Source organism: Lemur catta, chromosome 25, assembly GCF_020740605.2.
Source record: "Lemur catta isolate mLemCat1 chromosome 25, mLemCat1.pri, whole genome shotgun sequence".
NCBI classification, from domain to species: Eukaryota; Metazoa; Chordata; class Mammalia; order Primates; family Lemuridae; genus Lemur; species Lemur catta.
Window position 1 is genome coordinate 2,218,206 of NC_059152.1, and position 15,529 is coordinate 2,233,734.

The following is a 15,529-nucleotide window of genomic DNA, read 5'->3' on the forward strand; positions in this document are numbered from 1 at the left end:
GGATTCTGGGAGAATTCAGGACAACCTTAGAGGAGCCATGAGTGACTTCCCGGGAGACACACATCCGAATACTGTCCCTTCTGACTTGCATGTTCAGGACATGTCCTTGCTAACCTCCATGATGGTTTTGACAGTCACCTTTCACCTTCGAAGGTTCCCCTCGCAGCATTTTGCCGGCGAACGTGCCCTGCCGCCAGGGATTGCGGGTTCATTTCTACCAGTGTATCTCGGGTCTGCACGATCCACTTAGCCTGCGTCCTGTGCCTTCTTGGCAGGTCTGTGCTTGCTGTTTGGACTGGTTGTGCAGAATGCAGTAACTTCTTCATAAGAACCCCTTGGCTTGACTCAGTTTCCCCTTGTGCTTGACAGCTGCCATCTTCTCACAGTCCCTCCAAAGCTCATAGCCTTAAACTCACTCTAACCCATCTCTTCAACCCTTATTCTATCACCAAAATGTATTACCTTTTTTATTTGGCCGGTCATCTTCCCATTCAATCCTACCTCCAGTGACTCCGCATCCAGATTATTCCAAGAGCCCCCTCGGCCTCTCGCTTCTCAACTACTTTTTAAAAATTACTCTCTAGAAGTCTGTAGTGGAGTCCAATTGCTACCACAGTATAAAAATCTTTCAGTTATCCTCCCAGATAACCGACATCATTTCTGGCCTACGGGACAGCTATGCAAATCTTACGGTCACCTACCCACAACACAGTCTCTGTTTCAAAGTCACTCCTTTTGGTTTGGGACCAAACTAATACCTTTCTCTTTCAAAACACTCAAGACTCGCCGCCACTAATCTTGGTTTTTTATGTCACTTCAATCACTCCGACATTACCCTTAGTGCTTGTTAATGTACTTCCTGTGCAACTTCAGTAGATTATTAAATGTGTTTCACAAATGTTCCCATGTAATTTCTATTGAAATGAATTCTGTGCCTTAGCTCTCAGTACAGTGCTTCACTCCACAATTGCTCAGTACATATTATGTGGCCACGAAAAACATTTCTATAAGAAGTTTATAGCCGGTAATCAATATTATATCAATCAGCAGGTTACTGTGCTGAGAAATTTAATTTGGTTAAAAGCATATCTTTGCTTGTTCAAAGTTTAGTTATATTTTGGTTTTGGAGGCCAGTCGTGGTGGCTCGTGCCTATAGTCCTAGCACTCTGAGAGGCTCAGACAGGAGGATCGCTTGAACCCAGGAGTTTAAGACCAGCCTGGGCAATGGCGAGACCCCTACTCTATAAAGGAGAAAATTAGCTGGGAACCAGCTACTCGGGAGGCTTAAGCTCAGGAGTTGGAGGTTGCAGTGAGCTATGATGACACCACTGCACTGCAGCCCAGGCAAAAGAGCAAGACCCCTGCCTCCAAAAAAAAAAAAAAAAATTGGTTTCAGATTGCTCTTTCACAATTTGTAATTTTTTTTTTTTTGAGATAGGGTCTGCCACCCAGGCTAGAGTGCAGTGGCATCATCATAACTCACTGCAACCTCAAACTCTTGGGCTCGAGCAATCCTCCTGCCTCAGCCTCCCAAATAGCTAGGACTATAGGCGTGCGCCAACGTGCCCGATTAATTTTTCATTTTTTGTAGAGACAGGGGTCTCACTATTGCCCAGGCTGGTCTTGAACTCCTGGCCTCAAGTGATCTTCCTGCCTTGGCCTCCCAAAGTGCTAGGATTACAGACATGAGCCACTGCACCCAGCCCCAATTTATCATTCTTAATGTATGTAAACGACTTTCTAAGTGAGCCTAGGATTAAATATTGTATTGATATTTTGAGGGTTTTCAAACTCCTTAGGGCCAAAGGACACTGTCTGTATATGAGGTAACCCTAGGTAAGGTTTCTCTGTACACTGGGCTTTAAAGTAGGCTTATGAGAAGCCAGGGCCTGGGCCGGGACATCTGATGCAATTTGATGGTTATTAGGAGAGCTCGAACGATGCTGAATGTCTTAGAGATTGTACAAGCTGGTTGCCCATTTTCACAGAGATGTTATTCAAGTGGTTTGTACTTTTCAGAGTGGCAAATCCACTATTAAAAGTAACTAAGAGAACATGGTTCAGGCTTTAGTAGCAAACGACTTCTGAACCCTTTGAAAACTGAAACCAGATGATAAACATTAGCTATTATTATTTTCAGTGCTTACTGTGTGCCAAACATTGTGCTCAGAGCCTGTCCTGGGGGTGGTCAGGAGGTCTCACGATCACAGAGTTCACATTTTCAACTTGGGACATGGCAGAATGAGATGACACAAATACATTCACAAGACTGAAAGACATAGATCATAACACTTTAAACTTATGGTCCACTAAGAATCACACTTAAAAATAAATCTTGTAATTAGCTTTTTAATTATATTCTTGCATTTATATTCTCTTATTTTCCCCAGTGAACAATTATAAAAACCTACAAATATTTAAATCCTGTTTTTATATTTTTAGTTTTTAAAACTTGTGGGATCGTCTGTGGACAGAAGTAGTCTGCACCTCTCTCAAACTCTTAAGGCCTTAACTGCTAAATGTGTAACGGGCTTTATGTATTTAATCCGTACACCTACCATGTAAGATAGGGACCATTCCTGTTTAAAGATGAAGAAACTTAATCTCAGTAGCGGCTCATAATCACAGAGCTTGTAAATGGCACGGCCAGGACTCAAACCCAGGACTACACGGCCCACCTGTTTGCCCACCACCATGGAGTGCCGCCTCTATTGCACTGGTCCTTTTAGTCAGGGCTAATGATAAAATAATGTGACAGGTTTAAAAGCAAGCTCCAAATCAGAATTTCTACATGCCAGTGAATATTGTCTCACCTTTCAAAGAAATCGTCATGGAAGACCACACTCTTATTCCAATGACACTAACGTTGCTCAGCGCTCTTTTGAAACTCGCATTTCTTTGTTCATTATACAAATATTATGTTTACTTGGTGCCTATGAACAGGCGCTTTAGCAGGACCTGGAAATAAAATGGTGAGCAAAACTGGAAACAGTCCCTCCCCTCGTGGAGCAGAGAGGCCGGTATGAAGACAAAAGCTCTCTAAGGAGTATAAAGTTGCAAATGTGACAGGTGCTGGAAGGAGGTACGTGATCTGGAGACACTATAATAGGAGATGCGTCGTGGTTGAGGAAAACTTCCTTTAGGTTTGCTGTGAAGGTAAGATCTGTGTGATGCTCGGGGAGTCACCCAGGAGGAGAGGAGAGGAAACGGAGGCACGGCACGTGCAAAGGCCCTGTGGAGCAAGGAGCAGAATGAAGACATCGGTAGGGGAGGCTAGACCATGCACGGCTTTTGTAGATCTTGTAAAAGAGTTCTGAATTTGTGCTGAAAGCCATACAAGGACTTTAAAGGCATTTATAGACAGAGGGATACCGTGAGCAATTCTGCATTTTAAGAATACCACTCTGGCTGCGTTTGAGGTGGGCCGAGGCAATGCTGGGAGGTCAGTTAGGAGGCAGCTGCAGTTTGCAGGTTAGTGATGACGGCAGCGGGGCTCTGGGTCGTGGTGGTAACGAAGATGGAGAAAGGTGCATGGATTCAAGAGAAAAACATGTAATGGGAAAATCTCTTTGTAGCTTCTCAGTGGTAAAAAGTGAACTAGCTTAAAGTAATTCAGAACCAAATCTATGTAAGTAAAAGCCATGTATGTGCTTGCGTGCTTGCACTATCTGGTTTTAATAGCTTTCTTTATACATGTATTAAGCAGTGGTACCTCATTCAAATCGATGTATGGCTGGCCCAAAATGACTACTCTGAATTTTATAGGTCTCTTCTTCCCTAAACAGAAATAGACTTCGCCTGTATTCTTAGGCATCCCCTGCTGTCAACACAGGATAGCACTGAAAGGCAAACGGTGCTTAATTAAATATGTACAAAATGGGGTGATATTTAAGTGTTAGGTTACTGTTCAAGTAAGCCTTAAGCAATACAAAAGAAAAAGTATAAAAAATGCTTACCCAATTCTAGGCAGGATGCATGAAAATCAGCTTTCACTAGGTCAAATAACCTTCTTGCTTCATTAGTGATTCCGCAGTGTTTACTCACAGATGGAAAAAAAACCCCTCCCTACTATAATATGGGATGGCGTTGTGCTACAAATGAACCTGACTATTCATCATACTGTTTCCCCTAAAAATACAGCTTAGTAGAAATTACAGTTCTGCAAGACTTTTAAAATAGAAGGAATACTTACCAATTTGTATTAATTAAATGAAAATGTAGACTATTAATTTTCATAGATCAATTTATTTAGAATTACAAATATTAAGAATAAAAGATTTGTGCATTTCTTAATTAACATAACAGTTTAGCTAAATATAAACTCTGCACTAAAGTTTTGCAGTGGCACAATACCAACAAAGAATGCAGAAGCATTTTTAAACTATACAAAAATTTCAAATGGAAAATAATCTTGTTTGAGTTTTATTATACATTAACATATAAAAAGTCTCATTTTATGAGACATCTAAAAGAATCAAAACCACCTCTACAGCTATATTTTAAACTCCAAATCTGAAAACAATTTATTATATTTTGACTTTATAATATTCTATATTAAAACAAAGAAAATTCCAAATGCACACTTTTTACAAGATTAATATTTTAGGCAGGGTTTTCCTTAAAAAAGAAAAACAAAAAACACAACAATCAAAAACCTTTCTTCTGCATTTCACAGCACTGGTTATTATATTGGTTTTCCTTATAAAATCTTTTTTACCTTATAAATTGTGTACTGTTGGATTTTAACCAGTAATCTGGTTTAAAATTTGTGCAAATAAACAAAAATATGAAAATAGTGTGTTATCAGTCTTTTTTTTTTAAATAAATCTCATAACAATAGCAATTTTGACCTGAATCGACGGGAAAAGACATGCCAAATCCACTTGCGGAAATTTAGCATTTTGTAGTAATGTTTTTTTCCTGCTCCTTCATTTTCTTTCAACAGACAAACAACAAAGGTTTCTTTCATATAAATTATGATAAATTAAAATATTATTATAAAATGATATATAGAACCATGTCACATTGCAAGTATATATCACATATACTTGTAAAGTTCATATTTCCCATCTATATTTCAGTGGCTTCCTTAACACTAGAACTTCCCGTACCTCATGATGTTATCCTTTGAAGGCTGAGATGGTGATCAACTGAATCAACTGCAGTTGTGATTTTCCAGATGAATTTCCACATTGCCACCGATATGCACAAAAGGACCATGTTTTTTCATGTTCTCCATTGCAGTGTTGGGTTGAATTCATGCAAGTTAAAAAAAATGGTCAATGTATTCTTCCATGAAATTATATTATGTTTAGACATTTTCAGTTTAAAAATACTTGCTAATGAACATATGTAACATAAGCAATGCTACTGCATCTGGATAATACGAGAGAAATAAATATGCTGGTCAGCAATGCTGGTTTAAGAAGCAGGACGGTATATCAAAATGTCTTATTTGGAGATAAAGTTCCCTTGTTTTCCACCAGTCAGGTTATTTGGTGTTGGAAGCCTGTATAAAGGAAAAGAACTTCTCACAGACAATGTCCTGTGCCTTTGGAGTAACGACATCAGTCTCTGTTGGTGTTATTGGCTGCAAAGGCGTGTAAGTTTCCCATCTGGCTCAGGCCACTTTGAATGTGTGCAACGTGGATTTCTACATTATTCTGAAAGCAACTAAAGAAAGAAGAAACATGATTAAGTACTTTACTTCAGAAATTTAAGAAAAACAATTTTTAAAAAAGGAAGTTAGGAAATAGCTAAGATAATAACCTTAGGGAAGGAATAAATCTCCTCTTCTACATTAGCCATAATTCTACTGCAGTAGTAGCTGAACAAGGAAGGGAGCCACAGGGTGCTGGAAAGAGAGGATGAACCTCTCTTTGATTGGGGAAGCTCTACTTCTAAGCTGAACCTCCACGCTAACCCAAAACCTCAATATTATATGTCTCCTGATTCCTTTATATAAAAAAATCCATGTGAAATTTCTGTTCTGTCAACAGACTGGATATAACAGAAAAGCTCTTTCAAAATATATTTAAAGGATAAAAATATATGAATACTTCACAAATATGAATAATTCTTAAAACTTATACTGAAAATCACTATGAACTTAACATTAAAATAATTAGGGTGCACCTAATGAGTTACCTGATATTAGAAGCATCTATTGTACTCTTGATATCATTTAGTGAATCTGTAAGTGATTTGAATTCAAAGGAATTCAGGTCTCCTCCTTCTGCTAGACACTAAGGGGGAAAAAATTCCAAAATTTAATTAAATTATAGCTCAAACAGAGACACGAAATGTCTGACATAATCTATGGATTATAATTTCTTAGCAACAAATCAGCATAGTTTGTTTAGTGTCAAATTAGGAAAATATTTTCTCTAAAATTTACCTTAATTTGTAACAAAATAGCGGTAAGCCTGGAGATTAAGTCTGTGAGATTTTCATTTTCGACACAGGGCTGTCCCGTTGAGGAGTTTGCGTGCCGGACTATCTCCTGCGCTTCCTCCTCACACCTCCGCCGCATGTCTGTCGGCTGATCGGCAGGCTGGAGCCCCTGGTCTGGAGCGAGCTGCACAGGGATGATTGAAATGTGAGATGCACACTCAAAAGGCCATGATTATTTTTGTGTGTTTGTGCCGTTCTTAGACTTTGATTTTTACAAAACTAGCATTTATAACTAAGATGATACTCACTCTTACCTTAGGATCTGTTTTTTCTCCTCCAACAGTTTCTTTTCTGATTTGTTTTCTATTCTTTGTAACTTTTAATTTTGATATAATTTCAAACTTTTAAAAAAGTTAAAGAATAGAACAAAGAACTCTTGATAACGCTTTACTCAGATTCGCTGTTGATGTCTTACTACGTTTGATTTTGCCAGTTGATCTCTCTCTGTGCATATATAATAATTTTTTCCCCTTAGTCATTTGAGAATAAGTAGCAAACACTGTGGCCTCTTTACCCCTAACTACTCCTTTCTACTTCCTTGATTATTTTTGAAGGGTACCAGCTAATTATTTTGTATACTATCCCTCAATGTGGGTTTATCTGTTTCCTTATGATTAGACTATAGTTGTGCATTTTTGGCAGGAATACTACAAAGTGAGGTTGAGTTCTTCTCTGTCCATCATTAGAAGGCCCATGATGTTGATCTGTCATTACTATGTTAACTTTGATCACGTGGTTAAGTAAAGTATCTGCCGGATTTCCCCACAGTAAAGCATTTCCCCTTTGTAATTACTAAATATCTGTGAAGAGATACTTTGAGGCTTTGTAAAGACACTATTTTCATCAAACTTTTACCTACCAGTTTTAGCATGACATTCTTGTCTATATTGATTATTACTATAATGGTTGCCAAATGGTGTTGTTCTCTCTTATCATTCCTTTTACGTTGATTAGTTGACATTTTACTATAAGGAAGAACTTTCCTTTAAAATTAATTAGTATCAATATAGAGTCATGGATTCTTATTTTATTCTATGGATTACAATCTCTTACTATATTAATTTACTCTGAAGCTCAAATTGTACAATTCTCCCAGATTTGGCCAGTGGGAACCCTGTCAAGCAGGCTCCTTTTGACATGTCCCCATCATTTTGGGGGCACATTTTATTTCCCTGGATAATAGGATGGTCCAGCCTCATCTTTCTCTGCCCTAGGTCTGGAATAAGTCTCTTTTTCAGGGGCCCTGCTTCCTTTTATTGGAGAACAGTGCTTAGAACCCAAGATCTGGGTACTAGGAGTGTTCTTTGCTATTAGGGTATCGCTGCTTCTGGGCTCTCTCAGCAGACATATACACTTACTTACGTTAATACGTATGTTATAAAAATAAAATAAACAGCGAATTCATACTGATTCTTCATGTTCCACTCTACCACCACAGGATTCATTCCAATCTCCCCCTCTTTATAACTCCCTTCTGCAACAGTGAGAACCTGGCTCCTGTTATTCTCAATATATTCAGCCCTAGAATACACAGGAGTTTCAGAATTGCTCATCCATGACATCACAAGAAAAAAAATCCCATGTCTTTAAGTTTGGTTTAGACTAAGGGTATATAGTCCAAATACAAGTTGAGTGTCCTTTATCTAAAATGCTTGGGACCAGAGTGTTTCATATTTTGGATTTTTTGGAATCTTGGAATATTTGCATTATACTTACCAGTTAGCATCCCAAATCCAAAATCTGCAACGCTCCAATGAGCATCTCCTTTTAGTGTCATGTTGGTGCTCAAAAAGTTTTGGATTTTGGAGTATTTTGGATTTGAGGTGCTCAACCTATACTATGTTCAAGCTATTTGGATTAGTTTTTGTCTCCTTCAGTGACAGTAACAGTTTATGTTACTCCTTTGAAATAGACTTAGGTTTGTTTATTTCTGTTTGTATTCCATTTCAAAATTTACTTGTATTTTGGAGGGAAACACACTCAGAGAAATGTCACTCCTTCTCACTCCCCAACCCCTTCCCAAATTAGTCTCTGGTTTACCCTTTCTGTGTTTCCTTTTGAAAAATTAAGCGTGTATATATATATATATATATATATATATACACACACACACACACACACACACACACACACACACACATATATGTATAATTTCCACTTATTCACTGATTTCCTACCCCAGAGGTAACATACTATATACATTTATTTGTACTTTGCCTTTTTTTTTTTTTTAAAGACAGAGTCTCACTCTGTTGCCCCGGATAGTGTGCATCACAGCTCACCGCAACCTCAAACTCCTGGACTCAAACGATCCTCTTGCCTTGGCCTCCCAGAGTGTTAGGATTACAGGTGTGAGCCACCATGTCTGGCCTGTGCTTTTTTTTCACTTAATAATATATCCTGAAAGTCACTCCATGTCAGTAAGTAGAGAGCTTCTTTGCTTTTTCTTATAGAATAATCTACCTTATCCTTTAACACTTTTTAAAAATTTTAATTGAAGCATGCATAAATACATAAAAGTACACAAACCATAAAGTGTACAGGTTAATTAGTTTTCACCAAACATGCCTGAGAAATCAGCGACTAGATTAAGAAACAGAAGGTTACCAGCACCCCAGATGCCCCCTAATGCCATCTGCCAGTACTGCTTCCCTAAGGGTAAGCCCCGTCCTGACTTGTAACATCACATGTCAGATTTTGATGGCTTTTGAGCGTTATAGAAATGGAAGCATACATTATACATTCTTTCATGTCTGATTTTATTTGTTTGACACTGTGAGATTAATCCATGGCATCGTGTTGTTTGTTCATTCTCATTGTTGGGTAGCAATTCCATTGTGTAATTGTACCATGTTTATCGATTCTTTCAAGTATTGTTGAATATTTGTGTAGTTTCTAATTTCTGGCTATGATGAACACTGATGCTATGAACACTATAGTGTATGTCTTTTAGTAAATACCCATTCACATACGTGTTTGACGTGTATTTAGAAGTAGAATTCCTTAGTCATAGTGTTCTCTCTGATATGGTCTTATTTTAAAATCAATATTGCACTTCCACAAGAGCTTTGTGAAAATTAAATCATTTGATATCATGAGGAAAGGAGTCTACTACAGAAAGATTGATAAACAACCTACTTCTGCATGTATCACCAGCTTTGTTATGTGTCATCTTGGATGCTTGGTCTGCATCTCTTGTGGACAGGGAAGAAAATCTATTTACTAGAACAATGTATATTATTATGTAGGTGACTGACAACTATTAGGAAAATAAAAAAACCAACTCAGAATTGATAGCTTGCTGTGTGTGTATAGAGCACTCTTCAACACTGATGATTTCAGGAGTAAAAATATATATAAAATATAGTTCTGCTAAACAACCTTATAAAGATATTGGCTTAGATTGCATTTTCTAAAATGTGCACAGGTAAAAGTATTAAGCTTTCAAATAAAAAAATGGAGAGAAATTCATATATCTGACCCACCTCATAGCAATACTGTTGAACTTTATGCAAAACTTTGTTTAGGTCCTTGTTCAGCTGTTCAAGCTCTAGAACAATGGTTGCATATCTCCGCTGAAATTCAATGCCGATGGGCATGGAATATGATTTCTGAGAAGAAAAAAATAAACAGATCTTGATAAGGGTTTTTGTTTTGTTTTTGCAATGCAATTTCAATGCTCTAAAATGAAACTTGACTTATCTAAAACTAAATATTAATATAATAATTAAAAATTAAAACAACCGAATACCAAAATCTGTATTAGTCAGGGTAATGGAAAAAAAAGAAAAGAAAGAAACAAACTATGGGTTATTAAACTTGTTTATATTCATTGTCATAGTTCTTGTGTGTGAAAATGGTATTATTTAGAAGATTGTTCTTGCTATTAGGAGCATCATGATGTCTGCCATTTACTTTTTTAAAAAGGAGATCTTATATAGAGAGAAATTAAACAAAGCAAAATGTTAAATAATAAATCTGTATCCTCATATTGGTCTTTCAACTTTTTCATAGGTTTGTCATTTTTCAGAATATAAAGTTGTTAAAAATTGTATGTACTCATTTGAAACATTCTAGTTATTTAAACTCAATTGGTTCTCCACCTAGAATCAAATGAATATAACATAATGGCTAAGAGCATGGGTGCTAGAATCAGATATCTGTTCAAATTTCAACTCTATCACCTACTAGCTGTGTGACATTAAGTTCTTTAATCTCTCTGTGCCTCCATTTCCTCATCTGCCAAATGGGGATAATGCGAATATCTACCGGGCTGGGCGCGGTGGCTCACGCCTGTTATCCTACCACTCTGGGAGACCGAGGCAGGCAGGAGGATCACTTGAGCCCAGGAGTTTGAGGTTGCTGTGAGCTAGGCTGATGCCACAGCATTCTAGCCTGGGCGACAGTGTGAGACTCTGTCTCTAAAAAAAAAAAAGAGAATATCTACCTAATGGGGTTATTGCAAAGATTAAATGAGATACTTGCCACATAGAAAATGCTCAATAAATACTTTTTGTTATTACCATCATTCCATATTTGCTCCCTATCAACAAGTGTTAGTGGACTTTGATACCATTTCCTTTCCTCTCTTCACAATACCTCCAATAAATTACACTCTTCATTTCGCTCCAGGTACAAATGCCAGCAATGAAACCTCTCTACTCAAGAAAAATTTAACCACATTTTTTTTTTCAGAGGATTTCTGAGAAAGCAGATCATAATGTACTGGGGGAGCAAAACGGCTCCTTCTACTAATAGTTCGGGAAAGAAAGCATTCCTAGACAGCACAGGGAAGAATTACTTACACGAGCCCCAAATCACAGAATGATAGATTGTTTGAGCTAACAGAAACCTTAGAGATCATCTGGTTAAGCCACATCACTTTACAGATAAGAAAACTGAGGTCTAGAAAAGTTAAATGTCTTGTTCAATAGCACATGGTATTATTGGTAATAATGTGTTGATGACTTGGTGATGATAATGACAACAGCTAACGTGTATTGTATAGAGCTGGCTAATATGCCAGGCACTGTCCTAAGTGTTTTTAAGGCATTTCATTGAATCTTCACAATAGCCCCATGAGAAGGGCACTATTGTTGGTTGTCTCCATTTTACAGGAGGCCCATGTACTACAGCCAATGAGTGGCCAGGCTATGGGGTCCAAGGCCAGTTTGCATCAGTTAGAATCCCTCTGCCCCTGGGACCTGAAGCGGTGAAAGAGGAGGACGGGTCAGAACAGCCCAGAGAGAAACAGGGAAGGGACAGGTCCCTCACAGGCCTGGAAACACGCCCAGGACATCCTACTTTCAGTTCACCACTGGTGCCTCCCGCATTGCTTCCCCTGCAAAAGCCTCAGTTTTTGTGACCACTGGACCATCCAAAAGATTTTTATTTTACAAATATACAAGGATAACGCGAGACCTGTTTTCAATTACTCGTTCTCCCTTCTGCTGTTTCTGATCTGCTGTGGGTATACCCACCAACTGAGTGCTTAATTTTGGTTGCTGTGGTTTCCACTGGGTCCCTTTTATTGCTCTTTCCAGTTCTCCTAAAATTCTCAGTTTTGTCTCACCTCTCTGAACAAATTGAGCATTTAAAATCTATGTCTAAAAGCCATTATCTGGAGTCTGCCTACTGTCCATGGTTTCTCTTCTTTTTTTTTTAGGGTTATCTTGTCTCCTATTATAGCTGGGATTAAAATTGTTAGATACTGTATATAAAAATTTGTAGAAATAATTTGAGGCCTAGAAAAATGCTATATATTCCTCCAAAGAGGACTTAAGGTTTGCCAACTTCCCCCAACTCTTTGTGGGTCTCTGGACTCTAATTTTGGCCACCTGACCCCTGTAACCTTAGCAAGAAGATGCCACTCAGCTTCTCAGCTACCTTTTCTAGAACTTGCAGAAGTCTCCAAGGAAAAAGCAACCCTAAACACCAGGTTCCCTCTTCTGAGTTTTCTTCTTTTTTCAGATCCTACACCTATAATTTTTTAATGCCTTGTTAATGCTCCAGTATCTTCAAGCAGGTTATTTTAATATTTTATTCTACAGGCAATAGTTGTTCTCAGTAGGAGGGTTAATCCAAATTACCTAGTCTACCATTACCAAAAGCAGAAAGAAAGCTTAACTTTTCCCATACAGTATATTCAAATTCTTCAGAGGAATGTCTGTTTCTTTCTCTCCTTTTAATTTGAGTAAATGCCACATCTGAGTTCTGCCACTGGGATGAAGAAGCGGGATGAGTAAAAAGACTTTGAATTAATCTCCTTTGAAAACAGTCATCTCACTTCTGTACTTCATCGTATTTGCCAACTCTGGGCCTAGGGCCTCTGCAGGGTTCCAATACGCAGCCTCCTTCGAGCCACAGTTTCTGTTCCATCTAGTAAGGCAAGCCCCACAGTTTAAAGCATGAGACTTACAGACACAAGAGAAAGTCCTAGCTAGTGATATTAAAAGGAAATGATTCAATTATGCATAAAGATGGAAGATATGATAAAATTATCAGAGGAAACAGAAGTGGGGGGAGCACTGACAAGGCAGAGAATAAAGGGCAGAAGTAGAACTGATGGAAACCAAGAAGAGAACTGGCGTGCAGCAGGGACGAAGCAGCATACACGTGTTTACGTTTAAGATATGCAACAGCAACGTTATGGCTGATCTTTCTCAATCTTTGGTGGCCTGTGTATCTGACAGTAATAATTTTGTATTATGCTTAAATGAGTTAAACTGGAACCAGGAAGCTTAAATTGTAGTATGGTATCTGTACTGCTACACAGTAATATGATCTTACACTGAAATCACTTGACATCTTTGGTCTTGGATGATACAGATAGTTTCAGATTAAAAATTCTATAATCCTAAAAGGGGACTGTTCTTCATGCAGTTAGGTATCTGCTTGTGCAGCTGTTTATCCACACCTGTCCCCTCACAGCAAGTCCTTCCAGAGATGCCTGGTGCCCCTACCCCGCACTCCCACGCCCTGACAGATACCGGTGACCAGTCCGCACTTCCTCCTCTCTCCGCCCCCAGCCCAGGCACGGAGCCCTCCCTTATTTTCACACTTCTGCGTGGCCATTTTCAATTAATTGGAGATGATACTTGAGATGAAACCTTTCTGCCATCCTACAAATCCTTAAGCAAGATGTGAACTTCATTACAATTCAGACTTTCTTAGTATTTTCTACATAGTTTTAAAACACTCTGGTAATTCTCTTATGAATACATTTTTTAAACCCATTAGATTAATAAGATATAAACTGTCAAGATAACCTGAAGATGACAAGTTATGTATTTCCTGATTTACTTATTATGAAGCACTTTTCATAACCTCTGACATTATCACTTCCTTAGCCAGAGGCGCCAGGCCCAGGTTCTCCACACTCGCGCGAACTGTTCAGAGCCTAATACGCCCATTAATCCTGCTTAGCTGTACTGTCAATGCCACAATGAGGCCTGGGGTAGCGCACTGCATTGCTTTGCCAGTTTACTCAGCGTATGTTCTATATAATAAGAGACAGTAATAATAAATGAAGACTTAAAAATAACATTTACCTCCAGGTTTTCTTCCATAAGACATTTTAAAATCATTAGTTATGGAGGGCCTCACCATTTTAAAATTAGACAAGCAAACAAATCCTTACCAGTTTTTCTGCTTCTGTGTTCATTTCCCTTAATTTCTTGATATGTTCCTTTTTAATCATGAGAATTTTTGATAATTTGGTCTACAGACAAAAAAGAAGAAATGTTTTGGAATAAATAGAAGCATTTAGGCATTATCAGACATTAAATTTAAAATTTTTCACTAAGATATTTTAGCAATAGATTTTAGTGTTTCAACATAAATATAGTATAGCATTTTATTTTACATATCTGATTAGCTGACAAGAAAATACTGTTTTAAAATCCATTGCAACTAGGACATGTCAAAAGGACTCAACCTCAACAAGCTTTTGCTGGCCCAAAATAGGACAATTTGTGGACCAATAACAACTGCAAAGAACCAAAGTGCAAATGTTAAAATCCATGAGTTCACAGTGATACTTTAAAAAAACTGACCATTGTTGGAGAACACTAGTGACCAAACTCATTATTTTATAAACTGGAAAATAGAAAGAATCAAGCATTTATCCTGCCCTTTCCTATACAAACTATACCATTACGTAACCAAATAATAGATTAGGGGAAGTCTTCTTTCTGTTGGGGGTGGGGGGGGTGGGGGTGTTGTTTTGTTTTTTAAGAGACAAAGTCTTGCTCGGCTGCCCCAGCTAGAGGGCAGTGGCGTGATCACAGCTCATTGCAACCTCCAACTCCTGGGCTCAAGCGATCCTCCTGCCTCAGCCTCCCGAGTAGCTGAGACTACAGGCGTGCGCCACAATGCCTGGCTAATTTTTCTATTTTTAGTAGAGACGGGGTCTCGCTCTTGCCTAGGGTGGTCTGGAACTCCTGAGCTCAAGCAATCCTCCTGTCTCGGCCTCCCATAATGCTAGGATTATAGGCGTGAGCCACCACGCCCCACCAGGGAAGTTTTTCTTTATAGAACTATTTCAGGTAATAAAGAATGAGTGATAGAATGAAAAGGGCATCATTTTGCCAGTCTAATGAATGACTGGATGGAGGCATTGATAATCAATGACAGCTAACATTAAAAAAGAGAGAGAAAATATAAGCCTCCTATCAAAAGAACATTTTCAAAACTCTTAAATGTTCTATATCCTTAAAAATCCTAATGTCAATTATGGTCTTCAGATAATAAATGACCTAGGTCTTTGGGTGTCAGTGTAGGTTCATCGACCATTCCGGTGGGCATACTGATAATGGGTGGAGACTATGCATGTGCAGGGGCAGGGGGCATATGGGAAATATACCTTCCTCTCAATTTTGCTGCGAACCTAAAACTGCTCTAAAAAAAATAAAGTGTATTAAATTTTTAAAAATCAAGCATACAAGCATCAATAATGCTTTAGACATAATGCAGTAGTACTTAGCTTCTGGCTCCCTCTGCTTGTGGATCTCTCTCTTTCTCTCTCTCTCTCTCCCTCCCTCTCTCTCTCTGAAACACACACACACACCTGTCCAAA

The 15,529-nt window shown here is 38.3% G+C and overlaps 1 protein-coding gene across 1 annotated transcript in view; it reads right to left on the reverse strand.

Moving 5' to 3' along the window:
- Positions 1-4,225: 4,225 nt before the first annotated feature.
- LIN9 (lin-9 DREAM MuvB core complex component) overlaps positions 4,226-15,529 on the reverse strand; it is a 38,160-nt gene continuing 26,856 nt past the window's right edge. The window contains exons 11-15 of the mRNA XM_045537150.1: positions 14,093-14,173; positions 9,939-10,064; positions 6,398-6,577; positions 6,148-6,245; positions 4,226-5,673 (exon numbers count right to left, since the gene is read on the reverse strand). Coding sequence (XP_045393106.1) covers positions 5,568-5,673; positions 6,148-6,245; positions 6,398-6,577; positions 9,939-10,064; positions 14,093-14,173 — 591 coding nt within the window. The 3' untranslated portion in view covers positions 4,226-5,567. The remainder of the gene's footprint in view (positions 5,674-6,147; positions 6,246-6,397; positions 6,578-9,938; positions 10,065-14,092; positions 14,174-15,529) is intronic.